Genomic DNA, 16,585 nt, shown 5'->3' with positions numbered 1-16,585 from the left:
GCTAGCAGCCACAGGACACCTAAATCTTTCAGAGAAAAAGAATTTATTGTCCTCTTATCAGAAGAAAGGAACGTCTTCCCACCTCAAAGGCGCTGTTAGGATTAGGAGGAAGAAGGTGATGATGACCAGAGCAAATCCTTTATTTGAATGGAATTTATGCATCATGTATGAAGTGTATGAATATGCAACAGGCTATTGTTTTTAAGGGTTAATCCTTTGTTAATGGGTGTCCTTTTTCAGGCTTGTGGTGCCCAGAAAAAGGTACCCGGACGTCTGTAACTCTTTGCTTTTGTTGTCTCATATTGTCCTAATCCAAGTTGTCCAAATTATTATTATTCTAACTGTATTGCTATTTCTATAACATTTTATTACTATTAAACCTTTAAAATTTTAAAAAGAAGTGATTGGTGTTTTTCACAAGGCATTTTCCAGTCTCTCACAAATTTCCTAACTGTGGTTTTAATAAACAACAGCAAATGCTTGTATGGACCCAAGAAAAGAATGTCAGTAGTTGATGGTGCTGGGTGACCAGCCTCATAAATAGTAAGACAAGTTTCTTTTGCAACTGACGAAAATTAAGAACCACTTAGACACTAGACTGTGGCTGTATGTGAGAAGAATAAAGCTGCCAGAATACATAGAGCTGATGAGGAGCTAAATTAGTGAGGTCTTGAGAAGGGGCTTGAACCTGGAAAATATAAGCAAGAAATTTGGCACTGGATATTACTTTCTCACAATTTTTAGTAATAAACAGGATCTTATCAAATTCATCAGATTCCCTTCCCTGTCATTCTCCCAAATACTGGTTTTGCCAGAGGGGCAAGAATAAAGGCACTGACTGTAGCTACAGCTATATTGGAATGTAGGTGTACCATAGATCCATACATTCATTCTTCCTAAAAATAGCTTTACAAATCAAAGCAACTTCTATGACACCGTATCTGGTTTGTAGCAGGGGTTTGCAGTGCTTGACTCTTGCTGACTACGTGCACGTGAGACTGAGACCTCAATAACTGCACTTGCAAACTGTGAAAAATCTTCCTGTGAACTGCTAAGGAAAGATTTTACTTCATGAGAGGAGAGGTGCATGCCAACCCATGACCTTTCAGGACACCTCTCAGTCTTACAGAGAAAGGAAATTGGGATGGAGGAAAGCACAACATGACTTTCAATTGAGAAATGAAGTCTTGGAAATTAATGTTCTTAAATTGAAAACTAGTGTTTATTCCAGCACAACTCTTGATTGTGTGTACATTTTGGTTTTGTTCCTCTTTTTCCTCATCTCCTCTTCTCATCCAGCAGTGATGTCTTTTCCTTTCACAGTAGCTGCAGGGTTAAAGGTGTCCTGGGCTCTGTGACTCATTTGGTGATGGCTCTGTAGGGCTGCCCTCCCACTATGATCTGGCATATCTGCTCTCCCTGTGTTTACTTTCTGCCTCCAGACCTGCTCCACCTTTCTTCTGCCCAAAACCACTCCATCAACAGGGTTTGTCATTTAATGTACATTTTACCCAGCAGCTTCTGCACCAGGGGCCCAGCTTAGTTTAGGTTCTAGACACTGTCACCACCTTAGACAGTGTCACCACCTTAAATTAAGAAATAACAAATCTTCTGAAGAGTTAATAAAAAATAAACATCCATGGATAATAGCAATCTTTTGATCAAAACCAATACCTAAAAATGTGCATTGTAATAAAATATTGTGAAGAGCATTAGACAATATTCTCCAGTTTCATAAGGTACACTATTCCCGTCACAGCCTGTCTTTCATAAATTATCAGTTTATTGTGTTGGCAATGCTGTCAGAAGCCAATCCTACTCAGTATAAAGTCTTTCATTTTCTGATCAATGCATTTTAAATATCAAGCAAGGTTAGCACACTTCAGATGTTACCTTCTATCTGCCTTTGAATGTTGGCAGAGTTCACAGTTGCACAGCACAAGCTGACATTCTTGTGGGTCACTGTAAATAGAGAAGTGAGACACTCAGGAGTAAACATGTCACTGATTAGACTGGAGAAAAGCTGGTCATTTAAGCCAGTGTCAGTCTGGAAATTATTAATCTAATGGTAGACAGAATCCTTTAGGGAGAGGTAAACTATTCTTCCAGGGAAGTTGTACAAGCATAAAACTCCTCCCAGAGGGTTATTTGAAGTTAGTGCAGCTGGGTGGGCATGGGTGACCCCCCCAGCTAAGATGGTCTGTGTATCTGGATCTTCACAACCCCTGCCCATGGTAGAGCACATCCCACTCAGCCTCCCTTTCCCACCAGCAGTTCTTTTCCTGAGGCTCTGCTAGCATGGACTGCTTGGAGATTCAGTCCATTTTCTGGAAATATGAGGGATTTGGGATGAAAACAAGGCAAAAATACAATTCCAAAAGATGTCTAAACTCATACGTGCATGCATAAATATATAAATATATATGCATCTGCATACATATAATTTATATGTAGATTGTATATTACCCAATCATATCACATTTAATATTAATATGGTCTATTAATGCTGCATATATGCATATACATATATATAACATATACATATACATGTGTATATATATATAAAATATATGTAGATTGTATAAATCCAGAAATATATAATATTTTTGAGATTAAACTTTTTGTTTGTTTTATTTTTGTGTTTAGTTTGGTTTTGTTGTTGTTGTTTTTGTTTCTGGTTTTTGTTTTTGTTCGGGGGGGGGGGTTTGTTCTTAAATCCATATTCCTTTCCATCCAAAGATTTATGTTTTCAGATGATCTTATTTACAGGGAAGCCCCTCAGCAGTGCAGGGTGGAGTAAGTAAGGTCTGGCTGGAGCAGATAATTGCTCTGCCGTCAGCGGTGGCTCTGGCCCCGGTCCAGCGAGCAGAAATGGGTGGGCACAAGGGTCACTGCTTCACGGATGTGATAATCCCAGGGGGGGTCTCACAATTCAATTCCTCGCCGCGTTCGTATGCATGCATTCCCTCTGCAGAGGCAGCTTTGCTTTCTCTTGGGGTATTTTTTTTTTGTATCAGCAAAGACAACCGGGAAGAAAAAAATGTTGCATTAAAATTAGAACGGAGAGTCGACTGCTGAAGCGCTTTATTTTTTAGATTTGTTTTGTTTTTAAAGCCTAATTCACCTTAAAGAATCTCAAAACCAGCCTCAAGGGAAAGATTTGTGAATTTTTGTAATGGAAAGCGGTAGCCTCTAGGGCCCAGAGGATATGCAGGGAGGCATTTTCTCTTGCTGGTGCAGCTGAGAGCGAGCGAGAGAGAGCGAGACCTGGAAATGAAAGTAAAGAGATCAGGAGGCACATGGAGGGAGCTGCAGGGGCAGCCGATCCAGAAGCAAAATGCTGCCTTCTATAATTAAATAGCACTTACTATTATTATTACTTCTAGTAATAATACATTAATAATATCTCTAGTAATACAATACCATTTATCAAGGAAAGTTTATGCCTAGTGTGGGGGGGAAAACCCGAGGAGAGGTGAGTTCTTTATTATTATTTTGGGGGGATTATTTTTGTCTTAAATCAATTCTGTTTGTGTGTTTGTGTATGTAGAAAGTGGTGGACTTGAGAAACAAGAAATTCTGGATGTTGCTTCATTAGAAAGTAAAGCTTTCAGATAGTAACTGCATAGATGAAAGGTTGTGTAATTGGAAATTAAAAAAAATGTGGTGAAAAATAATACGGGTGAGATTTTGAAGCTAAACCCTCTTCCGCCAAAAATGTGGGGTTTGCAAAAAAAAAAAAAAAAAAAATATTGTCAAAGATCCTAATCCCACCCCCTGGAAAAAAATGTGGTAGTCTAAAATTGCATAGCTAGGGGGAAAGACCCTGGGTTTACGCGGAAAACTTAGTATTAATCGCGTTTGTGCCTGTTTGTGTTTTGTACGTTCGGGATGTGTGTTCTCGTCTGTATTTAGGCTGCAGTTTCCCCCTCTTGTTTGGTCCAAACCCCATGAAACGGCAGAGGAGCCCTTTGGAATTGCTTTTTAGATGGACCTTCCGTAGGGTCTTCTAAAGTTTATCAAATAAGAAGACTGTGTTACGGGGTTTTTTGGGTTTTGTTTTGTTTGTTTTGGTTTTAATTCTTTAATGTTTTAGACAGTTTCCGGGTGGCAGGGGACGTTATGTGTTGTTTTGTTTTGTTTTTTTTTTCCTCTTAAAGCTGCCTCCCAGACTCTTGGAGATGCGTGATTTTTATTTAAGCGGATGGGGGGTGGGGAAGGAGGAAGAGTATGTTTTAGTTTGTTTTCCTTTTCCCGGGGAAGCCTGGATGTCTCCTGCCCTGGGAGACCCCTCCCAGCAGGGCCGCGGTGTTGGGAGTGCGGGGGTGCCGGCGTTCGGCAGAGTCGCGGGGGTGCAGGAGGCGCCGCCGGCCCCTCTCCGCTCCAGCGGCCGAGGTGGCGCCTCTCCCGGCAGCGGCCTCTACGCAAGGCCGGGGATCGGCGGCCTAGTGCGGGCAGCGGGGGGAGGAAGCGAGCGAGGGTTCCCGCGCGATCCGTGTGGGAACCAGCTCCCGGATTTAGTTTTTCAGATAAAGCACGGGAATGCGAGCTGGGTGGGCAGAAACCCAAGAGCAAGTGGCTTAGGGTCAGGCAGCATTACCCCAGAGCTGTCCTGGCTCCTTGGCTGCGCTGCAGTGGGGGCAGGAGGAAGGGTGGCCTGTGGTACATGAAGGTGTTCTGTATGGAACACAAGGCTGAAGGGAGTGGAAAATGAAGTAATAGGGGCTGATGTGGTCAGTTGAGGCTTTACCCCCCACCACCATCCCCCTCTCAGAGTCACTGCTTTTATTTTTACTGGGGGTGAGCTGGTTTTTGCTACCTTGCTCTGCATTCACTGGATGCAATGCATACTGCTGGGTGCAGCTGGTGGCACCCCAGGGACCCCAGTGATGCTGCAGAGCAGGAGTGGCTCTAGTGGGGTGCTGGGATGTGAGATGGTGGCCATGAAAGTTCCTTGGGGTGGCCGGTGTGGGGAGGGACAGAGGAGTCAGTGCTGGTGGGCTCAGCATAGTGGTGGGGAACCCAGGAGTGGTTGGCTGAGAAGCAGAGAAACCCAGGGGGTGAGACATGGCAGAAAGCAGCTGCAGGAGCCAAGTTTGTAGTGGGCTCTGCAGTTTGTCCTTTACTTGATGTGTGCCCAGTTAGCTGTTCTGCTGTACCACTAAGGTGGCCAAACTGCAGGCAGTGAAAGACTCCCATGTTTCAGACCAGTGTATCCTGGAGCCTTTTTCCTGGGAAGCTCCAGCGTCATCTCTACAACCTGCCACTTGCATCTGAGTGTACTTATTTCTGGCTGAAATGTTACAGTCAATGCCTAGAAGTCAGCTCATTGCCATCTCAGAAATACAGTCTGAAAAACTTTGCCCAAATTCACTTCTGACAGGGTTATGAATAAGAGTTGTGTCCTTGATAAGATAAATTCAAGTCTTTCCGTTCATCTCGTGTTTCTACCATCTACCCATCTAGAGGATATCCACCCAGTTTGTGATTCAGTCTCCCAGTTCACTGGTTCGTGCTTCCTTCTTAAGGCAAGAAAACCGTTTTGCCTGTCTGTACCATTACATTCCTCTCTGGCAAATGGTTTGTAATTTATTGACAAACTGTGAATAAAGTTCTCTCTAGATGCTGGACCAGGGAGGATAAATGTCTCTGGACTGAAAGGATGAGAGCTTTGTAATGGAGATATAAATACTCAATATTTGAATTTTGCTGGTGATTTAAGTGGACAAGTCTGGACAGAGAGATTTGGTGGGGGGAGAGAAAAGGGACACTTAGACACAATGCTTCATAAAATATTTTCTACTGGGTTTCTAAAAATATTTGAAAGCCCAAGAAAACAAAAGCTAAACAAGCTTTGCACTTAAAATTAATTATGCAGTAGCTGTGATATAGTGTGCAGCAGAAGTGAAGTGTTGCTCATGTGGGTGGCTCACTGTGTGTTGGGTTTGCTGGTGTAACAAGTGCACGGCTTGGTCTAAATGTTAAATGCAACTCAGTGAAGAGGCTGGAACGATGGGGGAGACAGAAGTGACTGAGCTTGCTGGTGAGGTAGTGGAGAAGGAGGTGCGAGGAGCAAAAAGAGGAGTTTGATTGGCAGCCTCCTGCAGTGGTTGGGGCAGGCAGGACAGATGAGGGGTCTGCCACATGTGAAGGAGATTGCTGGTGTGGAGTCGTATCGAAGGGGAAAGAAAGGCAGTTGTTCTTTAGAGATGTGCCAGAAGTTGTTGTGTAGCAGCACATGGTGAGTGCTTTGAAGGTGTTGCCATGAGGGGATGAGTCTTATGTGCAAAGTCATGACATAAGTCTGGAGGTGTGAGGGACTTGTAGCAGAGAAAGCTGATCACCCACTTGCAGGGAGGGAGGAATGTGGGGCAATACCAGGGAGCAGCAGTCTGGAGTGGAGATCAGGCCTGTGGTTTATGTTTAAAGAAGACAATGGAAGGTTTTGGGTTGAGGAATATTCAGTCTGGAAGATGAGCATAGAACTGCAGAGCATAAACAGCATGCAGGGCACAGAAAGATGTCTTTTACCAGGGTTTTATAGCAAGGAGCAAACTGTAGCTGTGTATCGTGGGACTTACAGAGATGCAATGGGCTGGTCAGCCAAGGGTGAAGCAAGGGTGAGGATATTCATGCTGGATGCAGTAGCAATAGTGATGAGGAGAGGAAAAAACAGAAGGAGAGCTTCAGGATGCAAGAAGAGTTGGGTAACTCTAGAAAGGAGACATTCTGTAGCCATTCCCAGTAGTCCTTTGGCTGCACTCCAGGTTTGGGTCAGTAACTTTTGAATGCCCTTCTCTCTGGGCAAGCAAAGGTAATCAGTTCTCACTGTAACACAGACTCGCATCCTGCTGTGTAGGATGTTTTAGCAGCGTGGTCAGGGTAGCTGTGAGAACAGGTACTGATCTCTTTTCACTCCTTGCAGTGTTTTAAAGGCTGAGCTCAGAAACAGAATCAGACCATGTGTATTGAAAGCTTTTCAAGGTGGTGATGTGTTTTGTGGATATACACAATTGTAAAGGTGTGCCACCGGCCATTGACTTGGTGATGACCTGCCAGTGTTCAATTGCCCTCCCCACAGTTGCCAATAATCTCCCTTTTCATCAAGATCTGTGGGCTTCTGCTTCCCTTCCCTGACTTTTGTTCTCTCCAGCATGACTCAGGGAGCAGCAAGAGCAGGGCTGCACCTCCAGGCAGGACAAGTGAGTAGCAGCAGAAGGTGATGGCAGTCATCAGCAGTGCTCTCACTCATAGGGTACAGTCCCACCACACGTTACAGTGCAGGCAGAACTAGATGCCGATAGGAGTGTTCCATCAACAGTCCCAAAGAAGATGAGGTGGTGAATCTGGTCCAGGTCCACCCAGTGAGTCCAGCAGTAGGAAACGGTGCCAGAGACAGGACTGGAGACAAGCTGCCTGCAGTGGAGGTCTAAGGTTTGTCCCAGAGGTAGAACTGAAGACTAGTTCACCTACAGCATAGCTCAGACAAGGCAGGACCTGGACCTCCGCTGATATGGAGCTCCTAGACCATGGACAGAGGGGCATAGGTGGGAGTCCAAGGTGAGGCTGTTTGGGGTGTGTCGCTCTTGGCCGAGATTGAGGCAGAAACAGGTGAGAGGGAGGATCGTATAAAAGGCAAAGAAGGCGCTATTCCAAAGAACCGCATGGTTTTTATAGAGTGGTATGATAGATTCTATTCTATTGGCTAACTAACAGAAACATCTTTCTCATGCATTGTCCTTGAGAGGAACAGAAAAACGAAGTGGAAAAACACCACCTGCAAATTGTTTATACTCAACGAGTTATCACATCTTTCCAACTCCCTAAAACTTCTCACAAGCTGCTGTGAGAAACACTTGCCGTTTCTCTCTCTCTGTCCCATGGCATCCACAGTAGTGCTTCAAGGCTTTTAGTGTATTCAGCTAGAAATTCTTCCTTCCTCCCTGTGCTCTCCCCATGAGCCTTTGGGAGGGTCCATTTGACTCTTTTGCCTCCTCTTCTCCCCCACAGTTTCTCTCTTGCCATTTCCTGTGGAGGCCCTTTCCTCACTCTTGTCTCTGATGGCCCTCACAGTTTCTTACAGTGATCTGGGGTGGCTCTGTCTTTTCATGTCTTTTACTGCTGCTTTGTGGAAATGGTTCCTACTGCTCCTCTTCCGCTTCTCTGTTCTCTCTTACTTCCTCTGTCTTTGCAGAATTTCACACAGGGAGAAAAAATAAATTAATTATCTCTCTCCTTGTCTACCTCTCAAGCCTGTCTGCCTGTATCGGTAGTGATCATATTAACCTCACAATCTCCTTGTTAAATTTCCTTCTTTCTTCCTGATTGCTCATTATCCAGGCTATTTATGAATCAATGCAGGCCTTCTGTTCATGTTGTACTGAAGTATATCAGCTCTTCTTCATCACTTCTGTTTAAAAACCTTTGTAGAGATGCTGATCATCCCTCACCTTGTCTATTGGCTTTCCCTTTCTTGCTCCACTGCCCATCCTGTTCCAAGTTCAGCTGCTTAAAGTCTCCTACCTGCTGCTTGAACCAGATTGCTCCCAAATTTACTGTCTGATGACTTAGAAACTGCAAAGTATCACTTCCAAGCTCTTGCTTCCTTCTGCCGCCACTTTCTCTCACTCCAGTTGTTCCTGCTTCCCCACACTTTTCTTGTTGATAAAGGGCAGGTTGAGTTCTACATTTTGCATGGCACAGAGCACAGTCAATAAGGGCTTGCTGAGTTGTCAGGATTGATTCTTATGTACCTTAAAGGCCCCTTCAACCTGTGTCATTGATACTGCAAGATATCTTAGAATGATAGAGAAGGTCTTAATGTAAAAGGGAGCTGGATGATAATCCTCTCCAAGCTGTTGTAGTGTAGAGGTGGAGAAATTACTTTAATATCTTAGAGGCAATTCTGGGTTGGGAAGATACAGGGTGTTCATCTCCATCTCATTTCAGTGTTTCTGTGTGTGCTGCCTTTGTCCCCAAGTTCCTGTTCCTCAAATGCTGAGCATTATTTGTGGTCACAGCTGGTTGATGTGAAATTTGCTGTCATCAGCAGCTCAGTTTTGCCACAAAGTGCCATCCTTTCTCACCTTCATTATTCTTTTCTTGTGCTACAGACCTGTGTACCTTGGAGAAAGGTCACTGGGGAGCCATTCCAAGATTTGCTTCCAAACTGCAGAGGATGAAGTGCAGATAACTCTTGAGCCCTCATAAGGGTGCTGCCCACCCCAATTTAAAGCACTGCAGGATGGGGCTCAGTTCCCTCTCCAAAGAAGTGTTCCCTGGTCTGCGCTGCTATTGCCTGCTGATTTTCAGCACGAAATCCCCATTGCATGGATTCAGTACTGTCCTTTTATGTGGACCACAGCAAGCTATTTCATCTCCTTCCTTTGCATCTCCCTTTGTGCTGTACCTCCATAAACCTTATGTAGATAAGGTATATTTCATATGCTGTGCAGTAAACCAGTTTAAATCTGTCCCTGATAGTGGTCAGAATTGTGTATCATGGGAGGGTCTAGGCACAAATTCCTGAAATGACCGCCAGTGCAGGCAAAGATAATGTTGGGTTTCTTCCCTTTCCTAGAAGGCAGTCATGATAACAGTTGGTTCCCATTGCTTTATTTACTGGCAGCCTGAGCAGAGAGCTCAAATTGAAGTAATTCCTCTTTGCCCCTGTATCCTGTCAGTAGCATGTGAGAAAAAGCAGATACTTGGTAGCGAGCTGCTTGCCCTGCTGTATCTGCTGTGTGGATAAATCATGGGCTTTGCTGTTCAGGGCATCTGGTCTGGAACATTTTGTTAGTAGTAAATTCAGGCACAAACAAAATACTTTGCTGTTAAATTGCCAACAAGACCTAAAATGACTCACTTTGTGTTGTTTCTTTTTCTTCTTCCTCCACAGCAGCCATAATGGAGAGGCAGAAGAGAAAACAAGAAATTGAGAAAGGACTTCAGTTCATTCAGTAAGTGGACAACCTCAGTGTTCTCTGTGGATTTGGAGGCGGTCATCTTTCTGTTGAGGATTGCAGGAACTGAGTTTTTCCTATTCACTGCTTTGGGTTTGCTGCATGGGAAAGAGATACTGTCCTGAGGATTTTGACAGTGATTTTTTTCAGGGTGTTTCTTGTCCTGTTAGAGCTCCCTAAACTATAAATTCTGTCATTTTAATTTTCTTTGGTTTTGCCCTCCACTGCAGTTCCAGGATTATCTTTACAGTCAGCAATTAGCATAATGCTAATAGTACTTGGACCTTCTACATCATCTTCAGCATGAAGATCTCAAAGTGCTCTCTTAACAAGGTTATCCCACCTTTGTTAGGAAGAGAGCTGGTGTTTCAGCTCTGTAGGTGGGGAAACGAGTTACATAACTTGTTAGGTACCCCGTATGGTGCCTATAGGAAAAATAGATAACCTGGGTTCTTTTATAGTTGCCAACCTGTAATGCAGATATCTCAGATCACTCTTCTATGAATATCATGTGGCCTTGTAGAGCTTGAAGTTGCTTATGTAATAGTTACAAATCCTAGTACTTCCTTATAAGATACAGTAGTATTTCTCCCTCCCATGTTTGACTTAGCAGAGGCCTCAAACTCAGGTCCAGGTTCCATGGTGAGTAGGGAAGTAGTAAGATTGTAATTAGATCAGTTTCCATTTTTTTAAGGTCTGCTTTGTGTCCTGCAATTATTATGCCTGAAATCTGTGCCTCTACAGTAGGAACCCCTCTAGATCTTCCATGTTACATATTTGTATCCTGTAATATGGCCATGATATTTTCATCCCAGTCTGAGACTAAATAGGGCTGATAGCCCAGTTTTGGAGGGGCCATTGTGAGATTTATATTGGTAGCACTTATAAAAATGCACAAGATTCTGGGGAAGAAAATAATTTAGAAATATGAAGTGTAGTTCATGCATCTGGGGCATGTCTTGCACTCTGAACCAGGAGCAGTGCCCTATGTTGGTTGTTTTGATGCAAAAGAGGGAGTACAAATATGTAAGAAGCATGAATATTTCTTACAAAGCCATGACATTTCCTGTAGTTAGTTTGAAGGAGTGATTAGATGAAATCTAAAAAACATTTATTCTGTAATCAGTAAGATCATGTATGTACTGTAGGTGAGAAAAGCTATGAAAGGTGCTGAGGATTCCTCTAGAGCCTCTTGATTTGTCCTTGAAGAGAAACAAGAAATATATGTGGACCAAGCCTGGATGAATTGGTCCAATTTGAAGAACAGAACCTTTCTCTTAAGTCTCAGTGCTGTTGTAGGGTCCCTAACTGTGTTCTCTTTGCCTCAGCTGCCTTTGCAGTGATAAAATGTTCAGTAACTTACTGAGATCACCAGCACAGGACTAGAAAAAGGATCTCTTAATCAGACAAAAGCCCTTATTTGCATGGATGCCTGTTTCATGAGTATTTTCTCTTCTTTTTCTTCAGGTCCACATTACCCCTAAGCCAAGAAGATTATGAGGTAATGGAGATTTTGTTCGTTGGAGCTGGGAGCCCTCGGGTTAGCAAGATTTGTTATGTTGCACAGCCATTAGTTTACATGCCAAAAGTGAAGAATGTGGGATGGTCTGTCACAATTTGCCTGTGACTTAAAGTTTTAAGGTTCTGATGATGACAACTTTCAGAGAAAGGACAAGACACTTAAGTACTCAGGAAGAATGGGAATTTGACTGGATTGTTCTCCTCTACCAAAAAACCTGACGTTTTACAGGAGAGTAGGCATGCAGGAGTATCTTAGTGGGCAAGCAGTTTGCTAAAAGATACAGAAAGGAGTGGGAAATTGGGAAAACTCTCCTGTCTCTGAATATCCACTTGAGTCTATTTGTTCTCTCCCTGCTGCCCAGGCCTTTTTGCAGAAGCTGGTGAGAAACTTGTTTGCAGAGGGCAATGATTTGTTCAGAGAGAAAGATTTCAAGCTTTCCCTGGTCCAGTACGTAGAAGGGCTGAACGTGGCGGATTATGCAGCCTCTGATGAGGTGACCATCCCAAAGGAACTCCTCTGCAAGCTCCATGTCAACCGAGCTGCCTGCTACTTTGCCATGGTGAGTGCTTTCCCAAGTCATCCCCAGGAGCCAGGGTTGCAGAGCTGTGCAGTTGGAAAAGATGTCATGAGTCATTTCAGCTGGTTTTGTCCACTCCCTGTTCAAACACTGGAGGAGACAACAACACACTGAAAAGTCTGCAGTCTCCTCACAACTGCACCGTGTCTTGCAAGACCAGAGGAGGGATGCGAGGAGAGGGGGCCAGGCCAAAGGTACTGACAATGCAGTTCTACTGTTCAGTGGTGAGGAGTTAGTATCATCCAGTGACTTCCAGTGTTGAGCAAGTATTTTTCTGGAATACTGTTTATTGTTCTGGAGGCTCTTGCCTCCTCCCTTGAGACACTGGAAGACAGCAGAAAGGCTTTGGGTCTTGAAGGTACTTGCAGCGTACACATGGAAAGGAATTCTGAAATACCCAGGCTTTGAAAGGCTGGATGCTTCCATTTTACTAAGGCATGTAACAGCTTTCCTTTATGGCACAACCCCAGAGCCAGCCTGTCCTGTTTGTAAGGACACTGAGTCCCCTGAAAAGTAGCAAGCAGTCACATAATTAAAGACTTTCAAGTGTAACATGCTCAGGGTAGAGGGGGAGACAAGATAAGTTTGCTCAAGCAGCTTTAGTTTTGTCATTCCTTGACTTTGAAGTGTTTATAGTTTTGCAAGATTTAACAAAATGTTCTGTTAATGTAGGTGTGTTTGCATGCTTGTCTGTGCATGAGGTAACATATGTACTTCCACCTGCTGCTTGTATTCCTGTTTTCTGCTGAGAGATAGAACATTTGCATTCACAGAGAAGGACAAGTTAGCCTGCTGTGCCTCAGCTGACTGCAGGTGGTCTGTTCCATGCAGGGGTTGTACGAGAAGGCACTGGAAGACAGTGAGAAGGCTTTGAGTCTCGACAAGGAGAACATCCGAGCGCTATTCCGGAAAGCCCGTTCCTTAAATGAACTTGGAAGACACAAAGAAGCGTATGAGTGCAACAGCCGATGCTTGCTGTCCCTCCCACATGTAAGTTTTTGACACACAACTCATCTTGGTTTTTGTGGCTCACAACCTTCTCTCCTCAACATGCTCAGTGTGAGGCAGAGAATAGTGGAAGAGAAATTTTTTTGTGTGTTCCCAAGAACATGCTTATGGCCAGAAATTCTATCTCTCTGACTCAAAGATGTTTGTCCTCACATGTTTCTTCAGGATAAGTCACCTCTTACAGAGGTGCCAGCCAGGGACACCAGTTAGTGACATTCATGGTCTGTTTGTGAAGAACAAACCCCTACTCTAACAACAGGTGAACTAAAGCCATGAGAATGTTTTAGTTGGCTGCTTTTTTCTCTCTAATGGAAGTGACTAGGAGCATGGGATAAATGGGAACTGGAGCTCTGAAAGGAAAACATGTATGATTTTCCTATGTTGAATACAGATGTCTCACATTTCACTTACTGATTGCTAAGGCAAAGCAATCAAGCTTTTTATTTCTTGAGGAACATGCAAAGGTGTCCTTGACATCACATGGCACAGTTATTTTTGTGTTCAGGGGTGTGTACATTTTTGCATGCGAGAGGACTGTCTGCATATACTAGGAGCTAAATATTTTCCTGATAGTGTTTTTGAGCATCCTCTTATGCCAGATATTGATCTGGAAAGCAAACTGTGATTACATGGATTCAAGTGAGCATTTTGCTGATGTTGGTTCTGATCCATCACAGTAATTTATTAGAAGAAAAATGCATCCACCTCAACAGGAGAAATTAACTTTCCTTTGTTATTAGTGGTATAAAAGCAATCTTTGAAAGCCTTGTTAGCAGTTAGTTATTCCTTTTGTATAGCTTGTAAATTCTAGCTTCTTTGACTTGGCAGAACAGGGTGACCAAAACATATTGAAGATATCATTTTTGGGGAGTCCCAAACAAACCCTTTGATTAACAAAAGCATCTTAAGTAGGTGTTCTTGTAAAGCTGTATGTGGCTATATTTTACATTGCAGTTTAGCCACTTAATTTAATTTATATTTTAACTATATAGTTATGTTTACATAGCTGCCATTATTATCATTACTTTATCAAACTTCTCTGTGCCAGGAAATTCAGCCTAAAAATTTCCATATTGAGTGATCTGTGTTTTGTATTCTAAAAATTTGGCCTTGTAAATTAACACAGCCCATTGTCTTGTTACCTGCTTAACAGAGATCATAAGCCTTCTCTGCATCAAAAGCAAGTCGTGCTATCCATCATTTCACTCTTATTTCCATTACCCTCTGGAGCACATGGGTACTTCCATCTTCTTGTTGCTGTAATTGCTGAGAACTTTGTTGTCGTCAAAGCAGAGCCTGATAAAGGATGTGCCACTCATTTGGCTCACTGTCTACTAGAGTTAACTTATTTCTGGGTGCAGATACTCAGTGCTGCAAGTTTGCAGAAGTTCTCAGTATGGTGAAGTTAATACGTCTCTGTGGTACGCTTGTGTTTGGTATGGCATGAGGTGTTTTAGAAGAAGAAATGGACAAGCTAGATTTTGTTTTCACTGAGTTCAGTGAAGATGGTCCCAAGACTAATGTTGAGTATGTGGGGGAACACAATCAAAAAATGGCATTCCAGATTGAAGGGAAAAGTTATGATATGGTGGGCTGGAAGAACCGGAGGCTTTTCAGCTCTCTAAAGGGAAAGGACTCAATCTGCAGGGAGAAGGAGATGGGAAAGACCAGCACAGCAAGTAGAGAGAAGAGGGCAAGCTTCAAGGTTGGACATGAGGGGGGAAATGTTGGAAGATTAAGGTGGGCTGTCACAACAGGTTGGGCAGAGAGATACCTTTTTTGTTCTTTGAACAAACTGCTGAAGTACTCTGATATTTTTGCGAACAGGGAGGCAGAGGAAACAGAAGGAAACAGTTGCTGGTGATAAGTGTAGAAGACTGTGGCAGGTTGTTAGTCTGGGCAGGAAGCCCATAGTGGTGTGTGAGTGGGCATGGACACTGGGCAGGGAGGATGGTAAAATGCCACACAATGGGGAAAGCTGAAGATCTGCTTGACTAAGCTGGGGCAGTTTAGCTGGAGCTGGAGACAGTCAAAATGCCTTCTAGCTAGTAGGTTGAAAACTGAGACTTGGTTTCAGCTTTAAAAACAAACAAGCAAAACAGGCTAGTGGGTGCTGTCTGCATATCAAAACTGATTATTAACTCTGCTGCTGGCAGAAAGGGAGGACATGCAGGCTCCTTCCCAGGCATGGAGACCTTGTGGAAGCTGTATCAGCAGCCAGCCTTGGCAGCTCCTTCAGCCAACTTGCCCGCAGGACTCCTGAACCCTGTTTTCGCAGAGTGGATGCTTTGTTGGAAGCAGATACTTGATTCTGATTTTCTGCAGCTTTGAATGATTGTAGGGCAAAACTCCTGGTGCAAATGCAGTGTCTTGGCAGGACTAAATGACAAGAATGCTGAAGTCTGTCTGGACTCTCCTGGGTCTGTTCTGGAAATTATCTATCTGCTGCTGTCTGAAGTTGAGGCTTGGTGCAGCCCAATGTGTGTAACTGCATTCCTCTTTATTTTGTTCTGTGTGCCACAAAGGCAAAACTGAAAGTGTCCCATCAATTGTTTTGTCCCCAGGATGAAAGTGTCACACAACTGGGGCAGGAGCTTGCCCAGAAGCTGGGACTGAGGGTTCGAAAAGCATACAAAAGACCTCAGGTATGACTTCTTTTGTCTTAAAGGCTATCCTTTGCTTGTACAAATTTACTTTTGCAGAAGTGGTAGGTGCTGCTCTGCAGTTACAGACATGTGTACACAACCCTGCAAACTCTAGCAGGCTGCTGGCAACCCTCCTTGTCCTGACCCTCTGACTCACTTTGCCTTGATCCATTTCTAACCCCAGTGCTGCTCTGTGTCTACTGCCAGGATGTTTTCTGAGTCCCCAGCTGGTGCTGCAGGAGAAACTTCCAACACAGTAGATGCCTGCTGGGTTTTTTGCAGGAGAGGAACATGTGGCCTGATCCCAAAGCAGGTTTTGCATCACAATCCTCTCCCTGTTATGAGATGAGAAGGATGGGATCCTCTGCTGCTTTGGAGGCATGGCTGGTTTTGTAGTGCAGTGGATCATGAAGGGTTCCTGCCCCGTTTCTAGGCATACACTTCTTGTGGTGGGGGAAAGGCTTGGCTTTGGGAGAGCAGTGAGGATACACGTGGTCAGAAGCTAATTGACCCCAGTGGCTGGATCTGTAACTTGGCTCTACAAGGAGGTGCTGTAGGTGTTTAAATGTGTACCCTGGGAGGGAGCTAGAGGGCGTTAGGCCGCTGCTAGCCATAAAGCTGCTCCCCATAAAGCTGCCTTGGTCGCAGATTTTGTTCTCAGGAGCAGAGAACATGAGCTAGTAGCAGAAGCTGATGTTTACATTTGCATCCTCGGCCCCAAGCACAGCAGTGTTAAACAAACAGCGTGTTCCGTCTGCAGAGGGGCATCTCTGTAGCATGAGGTGGCATGATTGGCGGGCATCTGGTTTGCAGAGAGCTTTTAGGGTAAATCTGACTGTAACATGTTAATCCTCTCCTCAGCAAACCTCGT

General features: G+C 44.0%; 1 protein-coding gene across 7 annotated transcripts in view; it reads left to right on the top strand.

Annotated features, from left to right (window-relative positions):
• Positions 1 to 2,882: 2,882 nt before the first annotated feature.
• The window catches only part of ZC3H7B (zinc finger CCCH-type containing 7B), a 47,271-nt gene continuing 33,568 nt past the window's right edge, over positions 2,883 to 16,585 (top strand). For 6 of the 7 annotated variants that reach the window (XM_084205993.1, XM_084205996.1, XM_084205994.1 and 3 more), the window contains exons 1-6: positions 2,883 to 3,475; positions 9,899 to 9,959; positions 11,430 to 11,463; positions 11,846 to 12,043; positions 12,893 to 13,051; positions 15,634 to 15,714. In XM_084205993.1, the coding sequence (XP_084062119.1) occupies positions 9,907 to 9,959; positions 11,430 to 11,463; positions 11,846 to 12,043; positions 12,893 to 13,051; positions 15,634 to 15,714 (525 nt within the window). In that variant the 5' untranslated portion in view covers positions 2,883 to 3,475; positions 9,899 to 9,906. Of the gene's footprint in view, positions 3,476 to 3,832; positions 4,229 to 9,898; positions 9,960 to 11,429; positions 11,464 to 11,845; positions 12,044 to 12,892; positions 13,052 to 15,633; positions 15,715 to 16,585 lie in introns of those variants that run through there. The other variant, XM_084205992.1, reaches the window with a different exon arrangement.

This window comes from Fringilla coelebs (genome assembly GCF_963513975.1).
Source record: "Fringilla coelebs genome assembly, chromosome: 5".
In the NCBI taxonomy this organism is placed as follows: domain Eukaryota; kingdom Metazoa; phylum Chordata; class Aves; order Passeriformes; family Fringillidae; genus Fringilla; species Fringilla coelebs.
This window is presented reverse-complemented; position numbering and strand designations above follow the sequence as displayed.